At 35.5% G+C, this 17,656-nt stretch overlaps 1 protein-coding gene across 2 annotated transcripts in view; it reads right to left on the bottom strand.

Annotated features, from left to right (window-relative positions):
* Positions 1-17,656, bottom strand: part of LOC118184492 (tumor protein p53-inducible protein 11-like) — a 483,444-nt gene that overhangs the window by 277,325 nt on the left and 188,463 nt on the right. For both annotated transcript variants that reach the window (XM_085812234.1, XM_085812235.1), the window contains exon 2: positions 3,739-3,820. In XM_085812234.1, the coding sequence (XP_085668360.1) occupies positions 3,739-3,797 (59 nt within the window). In that variant the 5' untranslated portion in view covers positions 3,798-3,820. The remainder of the gene's footprint in view (positions 1-3,738; positions 3,821-17,656) is intronic.

The raw sequence follows: 17,656 nt of genomic DNA, 5'->3' as shown, positions 1-17,656 counted from the left end.
ACAATATGTCTTTAAAACTACAGCATTATTATTTATAATTGCGGAAAGACGGCCGCGGGCGGCAGGTGGCAAAATGGCTGGTCTCGAATGGGCCCCGAAGGCAAAATTATTTCTGCACACGAATATATGTTTCGTCATACTGCTCCTTCCCCCCCCCCGGCGGCTGCTCTTCTTGTTCCTCCGGATGCTCCTCCTGGTGCTCCTCCTCCTCGTACTATTCCTCCTACCTGCTGAGGAGCAGCATGAGGAGGAGCAGGAGGAAGAGCAGCACGAGGAGGTGCAACAGGAGGAGGAAAGGAAGAGGACGAGCAGCACGAGGAGGAGGAGCAGCACGAAAAGGAGCAGCTGGAGGAGGGACAGGAACAGGAGGAGCAGCAGGAGAAAGAGGAGCAGGAGGAGGAGCAGCAGCACGGGGAGGAGCAGCAGGAGAAGGAGCAGCAAGAGAAGGAGCAGCAGGAGGAGGAGCAGCAGGAGGAGAAGCAGCACGAGGAGTAGCAGCACGCGGAGTAGCAGCACGCGGAGGAGGAGTAGCAGCACGCGGAGGAGGAGCAGCAGGAGGAGGAGCAGCACGAAGAGGATGCAAAATTATGTTGCTAGTACGTTCCTGTTAAGGTTGCTAGTATGTTCTAGTTAAGGTGCATGCAATAATTGTAAAATTATCAACAATTTAGGAGCTGTTTAAGTGCGGCTAAGCCTAATTTTTTTTTTACCATAGCAGCCATATTTGTTCAAATTTGAAACTGAGCAGAATAGTGAATGAAATCTGTTTCTGCACCTTCGGTGTTTTTTTGCCGAGGGAGACGAAAAGGAAACTTAGTTTTGCGCATCGAAAAATCTGGCTTCTTGCTTGCTGGCGGAACTGCTTGTTTTTGCGTGGAAGATCTAATTTTAATTGTAAAAATTGTTTTTTAAATTCTTTTAATGATGTTTTTTTTCTATATTTTTCAATTTTTAATGAAGGTATTTTGAGGTGTTATGCATTTTTGCCTTGGCGCGAAGTGAGAACTGAATTAATTGAATATATTTCTGAATATTTTTAATTTAATCTTACTTAAAGAAAAGTTATTAATTATAAGCTTGCAATTTGTCATGTTTTATATTTTCTAAGCAATAAAATGACATTTTATTTTTATTTTTATTTTTATTTTATTTTTATTTTGTTTTCGTTTCTGCGGGTTGTTTTCGTTTGTGTAAAACAAAATTTGATTGCCGATATGAACAATAAAAACATGTTCCGTGTGGATTTCGCGCTACCAGACGGAACTATGGTACTTAAAAATCTAAGAATTCGTAACATGTAACAACAGGAATTGGTAATGTTTTGTATCGGCATATACTTATTCTTTATGTGCTGAGAAGCTGTTGCACCTCAACGTCGTACTAGTTTTTTTTTCAATGATAATATACGTACATTTTTTTAATGTGGCAACAAAAAAGGCGCCATTCAAAATTATTATTCTATTCTCAACTTAAATATATTTTCATTACTTTAATGGCACATGTATTTTGCTGTTTTTTATTTTGCCTTTTTTCTTTGTTTTGTGTGTTTAATTAGTATTCTTCCTTGGTATTTTTGCATGTGGTAAGACTACTTAGCCATGGGCTCGCTCTACTCTCTCAAGTGGTTGTCATTTCTGAAAAACTTTAGTGAGGTAATCCAGATATCTATTGCAGGTTCTAATTTACCAGTTACCCACCCCATCGGCGGCTCTGGATAATGGCGGACGTGGTGCTGTACTGATTAACCATTAAGGTAAAGGGACAGTGCCCACGTCCTCCGTCACTTATCACTTACCAGTTACCCAAAAAGGGCGATGTGGCGGATTACGAAATACTAATTCTTACATTCAATGGCCTAACACTCACGGTGGCGCGTACCTTTGAATTAACCCTTTCCGGCACGCAACCTTTTAAAGTCGGAGTTTTGATTTTAAAAAAAAGGTAGGCAGTCTAATTAGGCGTAGAGAAGTACACGAGTAAAATTTTGTGAAGATAGCACTTATCGTTTTAATTCTGTGGGTGTGCCCAAAGTGGCACACTGATTGAATAGAGCTTCGAAAAGAGTGCTGAGCATTTTTGTCAATGAACTGACCGATGAGATGCGTAGAAACAAAAAATACAGACTCTCAGTTGTCCTAGATTATCGGTGAGCCCAGTCTGGGCCCACCTAGGGTTCGCCGATTGATTTTAGGCATGATTTCAAGGTAAAAATTTAAAACTAATATAGAATAAGGAGATTAGCATACAGCCAAAAAAATAGCACAGAAATTTCTTTTCAAACAATTCCTTTTATACCCTAAAAAAAATCTGGAAGATTTCTTTAAAAAATGAAGGTCTTAAGAAACTAAACATGACTAAAATATATGGACTGGTTTGTGTTGAGCTGTCATCTACTATAAATAAAGAAGGTTCAGACTAACTTATAGTTACCTATAAATCCTTTTTTATTCAATTTTTCTGTGTGTACAGAAGGACATTTTTAGGTGTGTCCAAACCGGACACACGTCCTTAACTTTAATCATATACGTAGTCGTCACTCATAAAATGTGTACATTCTGTGAATTGCTTCGCAAGCAAAGTACTGTGATTGTTTTCAAATCGTTTTTGTTTATAATTGCTCTAAAAAATAGCATTACTATTTAGAGGTAAGTGAACAACACTATATATATTTAGTATTATTTTCATAGTAGTAAAGAAACAGTTCATTAAAAAAAACTTTTATGTTTCAAATTAACAAAATAATTCAAAAAGCAACTTTTTATTTACCTTTATAAAACCCAGATAAACGATTAATTTGGCAAAACTAGATTTACCTATTTCTGATATACAATTACAACTTCCAAATAATCGAAAAAAATTCTAAAAAAATTACTAATGATTATAGCTCTTTTTCATTAATAGTTTATAATTATTATGTACCTGAGATTTTTTCAATATTTCAATTGCTTATAGCAAATGCTTTTTAGTAATTTGTATTAATATTGGTTTAATTTAATTAAATATTTTGAATCAGCAGAAAGAAGAAAAAAATTCACACTAAATTCTTAGAAATAAATTTTCAGATGGTTTTGTCGTTTAAATTCATTTGTTCCATTAAGATCTGACACGATATTTTAAATTTAGTAAATAATGTGGTAAATGAAATAATGCAAAATTATAAATGTGATTTACAAATCGTGCCAGTTACGGTGGCTACTGGAAAACAAAGTTTTTCAAAACTTAAAATTATAAAAAACTACGTGCGATCTACCATAGCACAGGTGAGATTATCGGACTTGTGAACTATATCCATAGCGAGCGAAATTTTGGATAAATTAAATATAAAGGAATTGAAACCCGCGTTTGTAGCTGCTAAAGCGAGGCGAATCAATATTTGAATACATTTTCTAATTTTTATATTTTACTTAAAAACTGTTTTATCGTTGTTTTGTTTTTAAAATTTATGAAATAATAAAACAATAAGACAAACACGTGTTTCAATATTACAATTTTAAAACTTTTCAGTTCGAAAGTCAAATTTTGAATATTGTAAAAGAGTATTTCACATATAATTTGCAGCACTTTATATGGGTGCAACAGAACCCTATAAAGGGGCGCCAAATTTCAATTTGAACAAGAGCGCCTAATACCCCCGCGGCGGCCCTGTTCGTATTTGTCTTAAATTACAACATACATTACGTTCACGAGTGAGTGAGACCTAAGACGGTTCATACGTTTTTATTTATAAGTAAAACTAACCTGTATGTAGCAGGGGGTTGGGGTTCCTCAAGTGTATCTTTCATGCAATGGTCCTCCATTTTCTAATGTAGATTCCTTTTTTCTGTAACAAAAATGAAATAAAATTTATTACAAAAATTATTTAAAAATACATTTAATTTTGATAGAAAATGTAAAAAATATAAAATGTAATAAAATAAATAATAAATAGAATTGAAAATATAATATTATATTTCCTATAGTAATAAAAAATAAATTATTTATTTATTTTATAAATATTATTTATTTATTTTATAAATATTATTTATTTATCTATTTTATAAATTTATCCATTTATTTTTTATTACTATAAATATTATTTATAGTAATTAAAAATAAATAAATAAAATTTGAAAGCTTTCAGATTTTATATTTTGCCCAAAGGGGCGTTTTTTAAAGTTTTGTGTGTTACCATTATCATGTTCATATATGTAGTATCATGTTCTTCGCACTTAAACCATTAATTCAGTTCAACAGCATTATCACAAAATATTTAAAAGGGCATATCTTTGTAATTTCCGATACACAGTTTCGCGCGCTGGAGATAAAAATGCCCTCTTCCCCCACGTACAGTGTTGCCATGGCTCGCTTTGAAATCGTAGAGTTTCTTAATAAAAAAAAATCATAAATGGTTTACAGAATATGAAAGAGATAATGAAACAAATTCCAAATTTGGGTTTCCAGATGCCCATATTCGCAGTAAGATTGCGTTATTCAAAATTGGATGGATCTAGGTACCGTTGTTTTATCACAATGTGAGAAGCATACATGCATTTATGCAGATTCTTCATTATTTAATTTCTTCAAATATAATGCAGGACTTTAACATTGGGTGGCAACAGTTTGAAAAGTGAAATAATGTTTATCGTGAATCGACGCAAAATGCCAAAGCGAAATTAATAGTAGCCATTCTAGGCTAACGCCGTTTGGGGTTGTAAGAATTATGTTAATTTTATTAACAGTTAAATTTTTAGTTAAACGTCTTTCCTATCAAATTCGTAACTTACTATTTCCGGCCAGAACGTAATTTTAGAATCACGTCTGAATACATAATGAGGAGGAGCGGTATTTAACCGCGAAGTTCTACTTGTTGAGTTAGATAAGTGATACGTGACGGAGGACGTGGGCACTGTCCTCCGTCACTTATCACTACCTACTTGACTCTACCTTAATGGTTAATCAGTACAGCACCACGTCCGCCCTTATCCAGAGCCGCCAATGGGGTTCGCTGCCGTCTACCTGCCCGCGTCCCAGTGTTTGTTGATATCTGAGAAAAACATAAGTACATGGCCATACAGGGGCTTTTGTAACATGCTACTTTTAGAATACGTTACGATACTAATGATTCAATTATAATACATTTAAAAACTAATTTTGCAGCATGCACTATATATTACACTACTGATTTATACAATTCATACATTACCAATTATACATTACAATACTAATTATGCAATTTCAATACATTACAATACTAATTATTCAGTACACACATAGAATTTACAGTGTATGTTACGATGAATAATAGAAACATTACCAATTATACAATTATTACACATTACAATATTAATTACATTACCAATTATACAATTATTATACATTACAATACTAATTATTCAGTACACACATAGAATTTACAGTGTATGTTACGATGAAGAATAAAAACATTACTTGTTGAGTTTGAGAGAATCAGAGTTTCTGATTAGCGAGCGTCCGCCTTTTTGGTTACTCTCTCACAGGGCTGTTATTACGCTCGGCCGTACTCAAGCCCTTGATAGCTTCGCAGTCAATTAGCGTTAAGGAGCCAACTCGATTACAATCTTGATAGGTTCGGCTATATCTCTTTAGATTAGTTTTAGTTTACTTCTTAGCCTCTTAAGTTCAAGCCCAAGTGTCGGCTTTTATTGTACACTCCAGGACGGAGTTTTGTTAAATCTTATTGGAATAATAAAGGGTTATTTACCCTCCCATGTTGTTGTTTCTTGCCACACAAACTGAAGCAATTATTCGCTAACTAGTTCTTAAGATTCATCACTTTCTACAGTAACTGAGAATTACACTAGTGAGAATCTTACAAGGTATTTCTCTCGCTTTCCCTAGCGTGCCTTCGTGGTGTAGTGGTCTGCACGCTGGGCGCGTATTCCAGAGGTCCGCGGTTCGATTCCCGGCGAAAGCGTTGCTCATTTTTCCTCTTGTTTGCTTCTAAAAATACCTAATGTCTCTACAAACTGAGCATCGATACAATGAAATTAGAAAGACTGACAAAAACTGAAAAATATATTCCCAACGCTAAACGGTGTATGAGGAATTCTAAACGTATACTGCGAAGCTGCTTTTAAAATTTTTTGTAAATTTGCTATTGAAATGCATATGGCATAGATGCGAAGAAAATGATGTTTTATAATAAATAAAGCTAAAAAAGCTAAATAAAGCTAAAAAGACAAAAAAAAAATGGTTTAATAGGAATAGTGTAACAGCAGAATGCGAGCGTAGCGAGATCTTTAAAAACCTTAACAATCTGTTTTTGTCGAACGTTAAAATCTGAAATCTTTCAGATTATTATTTATTAATTTTTTTTTTTTTTTCATTTCCAGTTAAACGAAGGACACTATGATTAAAACTTTTGAGCTGATTGAAAATGTGATTAGACTTCCTATGATTACTTATCAGTTCTTAAGATTCTTCACGTTCAACAAGAACTTAGCATTTACAAAATGAGGAAACCCTACAGGGTCATAAAGATAGTTTTCCATCTTAAATGCTATATTTTCAAAACTGAAACATAAAAAATTTATAATACTTACCTTTAATCGAATATTATTAAAATACTATAGCGAGCTGCGGCCAAAGCAAAATTTAGAAGTTATATGTAAAGTTATGACTTAATGTGTGTTTAATTTCATGTTTCTAACGACTAGGGGAGTTTCCAGTAAGATTTTAAAAAAGAAATTTGTGGAGCTATTTCATACTTAAACGAGAACTAAACTAAACTCAGTGGCGCAAACAGCCGTAATGGGCCAAGGCCTGCAGCGCCCCGAAATCTGCTTTCTTGACCGTGGGCCCCGGAGTGCGTAAGCATGTGCCCTGAACGAGTAGTCAGCTTGTCGCAGGACCCCCAGTGTTTAGTCCCCAAGCGAACTTGGTCCTCATTTTATTGACCCTAGTGATGAAAGCCTGAGTCATGGAGGTAGGAAAGGGAGGAGGGGCCATTCCGCGCTAGAAGTGAAGCACTGCTTTGAATCTTGGGTCACCAGACGGGGTGTTCTTTGTTTACAGTCAGAAGCTCGCTTGACAAGATTCTGAAAATTTTTTTGACACACGACAGTTCCATAGAAATCGAAAAAGGGACACTCTCGCATGAAAGAAACATTCATAGTGTGATGGATAATAGAAATTTGTATAGTTTACTGACATTTACGCAAAAATCACATCTTGGTTATTTTTCGATAACTAACAACAGCGATTTTGATTATGAATTTGTTTTATAAAATTCTAAGCTGTTGCACTACAAAAATACAGATTTTAAGAAAATTGCTAAAAGAGATCTGCCAAAATTTATTTTCTAGAAGATTTGAAAAGTTTGAAACTTGATGGCTAAATGTAAATATAAAATTATGTATGTTAAAATATTTGTAATTAGGCACATAGGTCAGATTAAGTTTTTATTAAATAGAGTAACGCATGCAAGGGCTATCTGCCTAAAGAGAGAGATGTCATCGTGGAGGAATTTTGAAGAAAAACTGACCTTTGAGTGGGTATTAAAAATAATACTAATAATTTTCATTCAAATTATATTCATATATATTTTTATGTAAAACTTTCGGGTGTATGCTAAATTAGTGTAAATTACTTTACACGAAAAATATAGTGAATGCACAGAAATTAAAGATTTGCACATGCCGGAAATGATAAATAGGAAATATGTATGGGTATTTATGCATGTGCTTGCAAAAAGCATGTATCTGCCTTTGACAAAATACTTAAATATTCATTAAATTATTTATAAATGTATTTGAAATGAAGAATTTATTCACTTATAAACAACTGTGAAAGTACCGTGAAGAAATCTAATGATTAAATGTATCTCATTTATAATGATTATAAATGTTATCTGAATATATAATAACCTTAATATTGAATTGTAAACATAAATTGAAATCCTGTTGTCAAATACGTTATAAAACTATTTAAGCAAGAATTGTTCGTATTGGAAAGCAATCTGTTAAAAGGTATTGTAAAGCAAATGCTATGAGATGCGCACTCAAGAACGTAATAAAGAGTTTTGGAATATGTATTGTTGAAATGAAGGGTAAAAAAAAAAATAAATCTGATAAGTATAATTAAAAGAATTATTCCCTTTACATTTTATAACTCAGTTACAAGTTTTAAATAATACTTAAAAAAAAACTTATTTTATTCCCTTTCAGAAATGTTCAGAGAAAGTCAAATACTATTTAATTATTAGGAATTAGCGAAATACTTTAAAAAAGTTTTTCGCTAATTCCTAATAATTCTCTAATTTAAAATGAACCGAATAGAGCATTAATTATAAATTGACTTACATTTTTCGATTTAAAAGAAGCCAAAAAATCATGTCATACTTAAGAAAGTATTTTAAGAAGAAGCTCTATAAATAGAAAAGAAATAATGCATAATTTTAATATTAATAATACAATAAACTTTGATCTTAATTTTTGTACCTTAACCGAATAAAATCGAATTACCTTAATTTTTTTTCTAATGTAAAATTAACGAAAACTTGTGAAAATATTTCATTCAAATTAAACCATTCTGAGAAAACTGTCCTGTGAAAAGTATAGCATTTAATTCCGTTCGGAATGAAATGTTGTTTAAAAATATGTTGTTTTCACATACTTAGGACTCTGAAGTGTTGTAGAAAAAGAAAATATATACATTTATATGTATATTTGCGACGTAATTACAAAATATTTACACCCGAACGCGTCAAATCCCATAGAACTCAATGGTAAATGACCCAATGTTTTGGTCACCACGTAGGGATCGCCGGTGCTTCAGAGCAGGGTACGGAGAAACTTGTTTAGGGCGACTCCATCTTACTTCCTACCTCCATGGGCTGAGTCGACCTTGCCCAGCCGGGGGTTCGAACCCCAGACCTATGCGGCTGCTGCGCGATGCGCTAGCCACTGCGACACCGGGCCTGATTTAAACGAGAAACAGAAAAATATTTTTAAAATCCACAGTTTTCAAGAAAATTTCACAAAACACATCACTGTTAAAAAAAAAAAAAAAAAAAAAAAAAAAAGGAATGGGCCACGTGATTACATAAAGAATTTTATTCTACTTCCGTTTAGAAAATACCGATGTCAATTTTTGAATTCCACTTTGCATACGTTTTCATGCAGCAGGCTGAAAAACAATGAACTTCAGCGAAAAAAAGCAACTTGCAGACTGCGAAAATTAGCATCTTCAGAGCTTTTAATTAATATCTCGCCTGATTAAAGCTTTGCAAAGATGAGGTGCCTTCCAAAGATAAGAGTGCCCGAAATGGCTTCCCACCAATTTATGGAATCAGAGGATGCCTCACTCAGTTCCGCTCCATTCCAGAGAAGATGATGATTTACAAGCATTAAACTAAAATTGCATTTTTACTTCCTTGTACAAAGTAAAAAGGAAGTATTGTAATCGAGAAAAGTTTCAGGCAGCATATTTCAAAGTAAAAAAATATCCATTTTGACCGCTATCGAATGCAATTTAACGATATTTTTGCGTGATATCTGTACGTAAAGGACAGAATAAAAGACTCTTTTCCTCCAAAAAAATTATAAAACTGCGTTAAAATGAATTCTGAAGACAATTTTTCGTGGCGTCTGTACGAACGTATGTACGTACGTACGTACTCTCGCATAACTCAAAAACGCATAGCCTCAGAACGTTGAAATTTTCTATATAGGACTGCTATAACATGTAGATGTGCACCTCGTATTTGGGTTGCAATCGGCCGCACCAAACGTATATAAATATATTTATATATATATCCACTCTGTTACCCGGCTCAGTGATGTCCGTTTCTTTACTCTTATATGTTTGTAAATTGTACATTTTTTCCTTTAAAAATGATTGAATTGTATTGTTCTTATCTTCCGGTTAAGGTTTTTATGCCTTTAGTAAATGTCTATGCAATATTTTTAGAACTATCAACAATTTTAAAGTTGTTTAACTGCCGCTAAGCCTAATAATTATTTTGATGACGGCCATTGCTTATTTACATTTCAAACAGCAGGATAGTGGATTTCTTGCCAATCTAGAGAAACTTAGCTTCGCAACAACAAAATAAAGCCTTCATTTATTATTGCAAGTTAAAGCATGCTTTATCCTTTCTGGAATTTTTCGAGGAAATAAATGTTTAAGATTTACTTCGTAATTTTTAATACAGGTATTTTGAATACCTCCAAATCCATTTTAAAGAAGCTTTTTCGGGGCTTATATTACTTAGCTTTTATTATTTGACTTCGATATTAGACTTTCCAATACTTTATATTTAATTTACGAAAGGGGAATGAATAGAAAAAAAAAGAGTGAAAACGTAAGAATTAAGTATTTTACGAAAATAGCAGTCACAATATTGAAAAATGTAGCCCGTCTTTTACAAGATTAATTATATGAACTTTGAAAGAAGTGCAGGTGTTTACCAATCTAATTTTAGCTAAGCGTTCTAGTTGCACTCCAGCACATTTTTCATCTCAGTTGATTAATTACTAGGATTAAAAGATAGCATATTAATTTTAGATGTCCTAACAGAGCTCCAAAATACATCAGAAAAGCAAACTGTCATACAAAACGTTATCATTTTCAATTTGTTCGCTTTGTAGCATGTAACTTTGAAAATGGTATAATGAATCTTCAGTCGCGTGAACATATTAATTAACTGTTATGTCCCTTAAAATTCCCAACAGGATACATAACTGAATTTTTTTTCTACTTCTATCACTTCATAAAATAAATTCAGACTTTTGAATAGTAACATTTTACATTTTGCTTATCTGATAAGACGAAGAAAAAATTCTTCAAATGTATGGATTTGGTTTGGTTAATGTGATTACGACAAAGCCTCGAAGGCTATTTGCCTAAGGGAACGGATGTCTTCGTGGTGGGCTTTCTAATTAAAACCGGCTCGTATACATGTTACACATGGGGAAAATCGCAAAAACGCCCATGCAGCCAGCCATTTTGCGGTATTCGAACCTCAGAAGGGCCCACTAGCGGCTGAGCGGTAAAGTCGCTGAACACTGGTAGTTCGGTCCGAGGTTCGAATCCCGCGAACGGGCTGGCTGCATGGACGTTTTCGTGGTTTTCCGCATGTGTAACGTTTATACGAGCCAGTTTCCCTTAGAAAGTCCTCCACGAAGGCATCCCTCCCCTTAGGCAGATAGCATCGAGGCTTTATAATCTCACACACACTCGAACCTTAGATCGAACTACCAGTGTTCAGCGACTTTATCGCTTGGTCGCTGGTAAGCCCTCAAACCTATGGGATAAACATATTGTTGCGTGCGTACGGGTTCCTTAGGAAATGAATTCACAAGTCCGATGAAAAATGAACAAAAATTTATTATTATCACAACAAATATGCTTAAATTTCCAAAAATATTCGTGCAGTATTACAATACCTCACAGTAGTTATCTTTTAACTACTCCAACGTTCAAGAGAACTTCATTCAAAACAGCTAGAGAAAGCTAATCCGCGAATTCGCTACAGTCAACAAGAGCAGTTTTCTAAACAAACTCTTAAAACAACAAACTAACTAATCATCGAATTGAGAGGTTTTCCTCCTTTTTATATGATTTCAAATAGCGCGCGCGAGAATTTTCTGAAACTTTCTCGAAATCAAAAAGGGATATTTATTTATTTCGGAATCTAACGGTAGCACACACAGCTTGTATTCGAGTTGTCCAGGTCGTAGTCTTACAGATTCACTGTTTTAGGGTACTGCCGATTTAATGACGTTTAGAAATGTCTGACCTATCTTGACAGAAATGACAAATTAAAAATGTTTTTACACCTGCATCTAAGTTTAAACTTTTCGAATCGCAAATCTCATTATTTAAAACATTTTTCTTCTTTATATATATATATATATATATATATATATATATATATATATATATATATATACAGAGATAGATAGATAGATTTTGTATAACTTACAAACATTTGATTAATAAACTCTACGATTTGAAAGCGAGCGGCAGGAACACTTTTCGAAATAAGGCATTTTTATCTCCACCGCGCGAGTTTGTTGCCACTCGGAAAAATGAAATAGAAAATGAGTGTTTTCAGAGTTTTTAATTAATATCTCGACTGTTTTAAGTCGTATGAAAGTGGGAACAATTTACGTACGAAGATGGCAACAGTCGAAATGGCTTCCCACGAATTTTTGTAATCGGAAATTATGTATTTAATGTATGGCAACGCTCTTTTCACTTCATTGTAAAAGTTAGAAATTTTTTATTAACGAACTCTAGAATTTGAAAGCGAGCAGTGGCAACACTTCTCGAAATAAAGCATTTTTATCTCCAACGCGCGAGTTTGTTGCCACTCGCAAAAATGAAATAGAAAATGAGTGTTTTCAGAGTTTTTAATTAATATCTCGACTGTTTTAAGTCGTATGAAAGTGGGAACAATTTACGTACGAAGATGGCAACAGTCGAAATGGCTTCCCACGAATTTTTGTAATCGGAAATTATGTATTTAATGTATGGCAATGCTATTTTCACTTCATTGTAAAACTTAGAAATTTTTTATTAACGAACTCTAGAATTTGAAAGCAAGCAGTGGCAACACTTCTCGAAATAAAGCATGTTTATCTCCAACGTCCATGACTGTCGCCACACGGAAAAATGAGCGCTTTCAGAGTTTTTAATTAATATCTCGGCTGATTGAAGTCGTACGAAAATGGAAACAGTCGAAATGGCTTCCCCCGAATTTTTGGAATCGGGACTAATGTATTTAATGTTTGGCAATGCTATTTTTATTTTATTGTAAAACTTAGAAATTTTTTATTTACAAACTCTAGGATTTGAAAGCGAGCAGTGGCAACACTTCTCGAAATAAAGCAGACTTTTTATCTCCAACGTTCAAGACTGTTGCCACTCCGAAAAAAATGAGGGCAAAAATTAGCGTTTCCAGATTTTTTAATTAATATCTCGGATTTTAGCCTTTTTTTGAGGGGGGGAGGAAGTGGACATCGATCTTTCGCAGGAAAGGAAAAGAATTGTAGAAAGTTTGGTGACGATAGCTATAGTAGTGACTGAATTATTAGCGAAACAAACAAAAAACCTTTCTTCTTCTTCTAGAGACTTCTTCTAGACTTCTAGAGAGAGAGCTTATATATATTTATATAGTAGCAGCATTCCGGGCATATGATCTTGCTATTTTTTAACCAAATTCAGATAAAAAGATCTGGGCTCCAGTATAAACTCCTTTTCTTCTACGAGAGAAAATGACATCCATTTCACTTCACATTTTCTCACCAATCCATAGCGCTCGACTAGTAATTGACATTCCCCGTTTTATATTTTTATTTTTTATTGTTTTTTCCCCTTCTTGAGCTTCCTGTCGTGCGATGGCGAGAAGGATGATGATAATTTATCATTTTTTCTTTCTGCTTTTATTCCCATCGGTAGGAAAGGATGATTTGCGACGTATCTCGCCTTTAGCGAATCCAAACCTTATTTGCCGTGACCTTGGATGTCTCAAATGTATGGTCTTCGGTTAGTGGTGCGTGATAGGAAACAAATGCATTATTAAAACATCAGCTGGCTACCTGACTGCATTTGATTAGCGGATGCAACTAGTCTTAAAAGGTTAATACTCCCAGTATCTTCATGTGACTTATGAGAATAAAAAGATAAGAGTATGTTGAGCACGCTACCTCCAATAAAAAACATATAGAAGTCGGTAGTCTTTCAGCCATTAGATACAGATACAGTAGAGCTCCAATTATCCGAATCAATTGGGACCGGACCTCATTCGGATAATCAAAAATTCGAATAATTGGATTTTTTTCCGAAGAAAAGGTCTACGTACAATTTAATTAATTACTGTATGTCGAAAACAGGAGAAAAAACTATTTTTTTAAAAAAAGAATTAAATGAAACTTTAATTAAAATGAAAAAGCAACACTTTTACGTACATGTTACATAGCGTACTGTACAGTACTTACAAATGCTGAAAGTCATTGCTTGCTGAAAATCTCGGTCAAAGTAAGCTGTTTGACTGTCTTCATCCATTTTCGGGCAGCAAGTCGCGTATCCGTTCGACAATGAGAAGTTGTATGGTATTTCTCCCACTTCCCTAGTGTGCCTTCGTGGTGTAGTAGGTCTGCACGCTGGGCCGGTATTCCAGAGGTCCGCGGTTCGATTCCCGGCGAAGGCGGTTGCATATTTTTCACCTTTTCTGCTTCCAATTAACCTAATGACTCTACAGTGGCGCCCGAACTAAAAGGGTTATGGATGATGATTCTCCACACCCAGGATTTGGCGACCAAGTCCCCTAAAACGCTAGTCGCCCTTTAACCTTTTAACTGTCATGCCCGAGATAGCACTGGTGTTCGAAAATGTCACGCCCGAGTATTACTCGGGGTAATTTTTTCTTGAGTGCATCGTATTGTTATACCCGAATATATATCGGGAGACGTTTATTTCGGCTTCATCTCTTTGTCAAACCCGACTGTATCTCGGGAAAAGTTAATGTGCGCTCAATTCAATAGATGACAGCACTTTACTGAAGATTTCAAAGGTTAGAGGTTATAAGTTCTTTGGTGCAAAGTGCACGGGATCTTTTTGTTGTAAAATGACGTCCAATTCTTTGAAACGTTATATAGATGATTTAGATTCTTCAACCGAAAATAAAGGATATGTGTTTGATGAGCAGTATTCATGATACTTCCATGGTCAGCCTCAAAAATAAAAAAAATCGAGATATACTCAAGCCGAAGATTGTTTCTAATTACGGTTTAACTATGGGTGGTGCAGATCGCTGTGATCAGGAAATATCCTTTCATCCAACAATCCGAAACATCAGAAAAGATATTAGAAAAAGATACTTTTACATTTACTAGACAAGGTTGTCTGGAACTCATATTTGCTCTATAAAAATGTAGTAGGGAAACGTATTACATTTTTAGAATTTCGAATTCAAGTTGAAGAAGAGCTTTTACATAAATATGATGACGAAGCTTCTGGACAAAAGAATGTTAGCAGAACACCTACAATAGATAACCCTGCCCGTCTTACTGAACGACATTTTATATCCCATATTCCTCCTACTCCTGCGAAACGTGCGCCTACAAGACAGTGCAAAGTGTGTTGTTCGAAAAAGGATAAAAATGGGGAAAAGATAAGGAAGGAAACACGATTCTGGTGTAGTGATTGTGGAGTTGGTTTGTGCTTGGAAAAGTGTTTCCAGTTGTACCACACAAGACTGAATTACTGATCTACTAATAGGTATTCACTTATACGAGTATTTATTTATTTTTTAGAAAATAATTGATTTTTTTCATTTTTAGAAAATAATGTTCCACTAGAAGCGAAATTTACAACTGCCATGTTGAGTGTGGCAGCTGCCTCAAGCAACTATGCAGTGGCTACAAAACTTTAAAAATTTTACCCATGTACTTCAAAATATCAGTTTTGAACTACTTAAGTATATTTTATTTTGTACTAAACATTTGATTTTTGCAATAAAAAAATTTGACAATTTGTGTACCCAAATCATCAAAGTAACTTGACAGTTAAAGGGTTAAAAAGGGGAATATATAAGATATTTCTCCCACTTTCCTAGCGTGCTTTCGTGGTGTAGTGGTTCTGCACGCTCGGCCGGTATTCTAGAGGTCCGTGGCTCGATTCCCGGCGAAGGCGGTTGCTAATTTTTCATCTCTCTGGCTTCCAAAAAAATCCTAATGTCTCTACAGGGTCACACTCTAGCTCCATCCGCTTTAAAGCAGTTTCGAGGCCGGCAAACGCTTCGCTAGCCGATCGTCCCGTGCCTGCTTCAACTTCGAGATTCAACTCGACACATGCTTCTCTCACACTTTCAATTAAGTTCATCATCGTTTAGAATTTGAACACGGGTCTGACGAACCAGGGTCTGACGAATCACACATCATCCATTCTCCTGTATCATCGGCACTAACATCTGAACTTCCAGGAACATTCAAAAGAATGAATCTTAACCCTCAAGTGGACATGTCATCCTCGTCTCTTCCCGTCTCTCCCCTCTCCATTATTCTTAAATTCTTAAAGCGATTCGGATAATCATGATTTGGATAGTCGGAGTTGTACTGTGCCCATGAACAAGACGTAGGCTAGGAATGTCAAAATCAATATGTTATCCAACATGCCCGTGTGACGTACCTCCTAAAACCTTAACCCGTCCATTGCCAATTTGGGCCCACCAGAGGCCGAGCGGTAAAGTCGCTGAACACTGGTAGTTCGGTCCGAGGTTCGAATCCCGCGAACGGGCTGGCTGCATGGGCGTTTTCGTGGTTTTCCCCATGTGTAACGTGTATACGAGCCAGTTTCCCTTAGACAGTCCTCCACGAAGGCATCCCTCCCGTTAGGCAGATAGCCCTCGTGTGCTTTGCCATAATTAAATACACCAACACCACCATAGCCAATTTTTACTGTAATCGCGAAAATGCCAGACAACACAAAATATCCATTTTGAACCATTCTCGAATCCATTTTCACTATTTGCCGCCCAAATGGGATAGTGGTTAGCGACGCCGACTGCCCTACCGAACAGCACGGTTTCGAATCCCGGAGAACGCATGGATGTTTGTAAATGTGTAGCGTATGTGCGGCATTGTGGGCACTCTAAACATGCGTCAAACCGAAAGTCCTCTCCAGAGACTGATGATAGGGAAAGAGGGGTGGGAGACTCTCAGACCCGTTCTTCCGGGGTGCTGTCCATGAAAATTTGGGAGGGGCGGAAATGAGAAAATCGTACTGTCACCTATATGGCGCTCAAGGCTCTTGCCAGCGACAGAAGCAATCTTGCACTCCTTGCCATGATGAACTTCGTGCGCTTGTTCTGATGTTACTGTAGGACAAGAGAGATAAGTGACAGCAACAACAATTTTAACTATTTTATGGACGGTTAGACTATAGGTACTGGATCTGGACGGATAGACGACAGGCACTGGATCTGCAGGGATAGACGACAGGTACTGGATCTGCACGGGTAGACTACAGGTACTGGATCTGCACGGGTAGACTATAGGTACTGGATCTGCACGGGTAGACTATAGGTACTGGATCTGCAAGGATAGCCTACAGGTACTGGATCTGCACGGTTAGACTATAGGTACTGGATCTGCACGGGTAGACTATAGGTACTGGATCTGCACGAGTAGAATGTAGGTACTGAATCTGGACGGAAAGAATACAGGTACTGGATCTGGGCGGATAAACTATAAGCAGGGCCGGATAAAGGGCGACTTTAGCGATTGGGCCCCCCGCATTTGAAAGGGCCCCGTGAACAAAAAATTTCGAAATTTAAAGCAAATTGCTTTTGACGATTATGGATAAATTATGAATTATTCAAATGATTAAAAATATATTTATTTTAAGTTCGCATTGCTGGATGAGATTTACTAATGTGTTTATTATTATATAATATATACTTTATAATATAGAAAACTGATACCCGTAAAAGTTCATGTCAAATGTATTGAATTTAATCGAGATAGTCCTATATTAGAGAGATTTTGCAGTACGTACGTAAACTACTATGCAGGTATATGCATCGCAACTAGTTGAATTTTAATTTCATTTAAATATTTAATATTATTTAAATATTTAATATTATTTAAATATTTAATATATAGAGAGGAATCCGCAAAATAATCCAATCGGG

Source organism: Stegodyphus dumicola, chromosome 2 (genome assembly GCF_044657685.1).
Source record: "Stegodyphus dumicola isolate Sdum_Otavi_A_Nest chromosome 2, ASM4465768v1".
In the NCBI taxonomy this organism is placed as follows: Eukaryota; Metazoa; Arthropoda; class Arachnida; order Araneae; family Eresidae; genus Stegodyphus; species Stegodyphus dumicola.
Note: the sequence above shows the minus strand (reverse complement) of the source record. Positions and strands in the feature narration are given on the sequence as shown.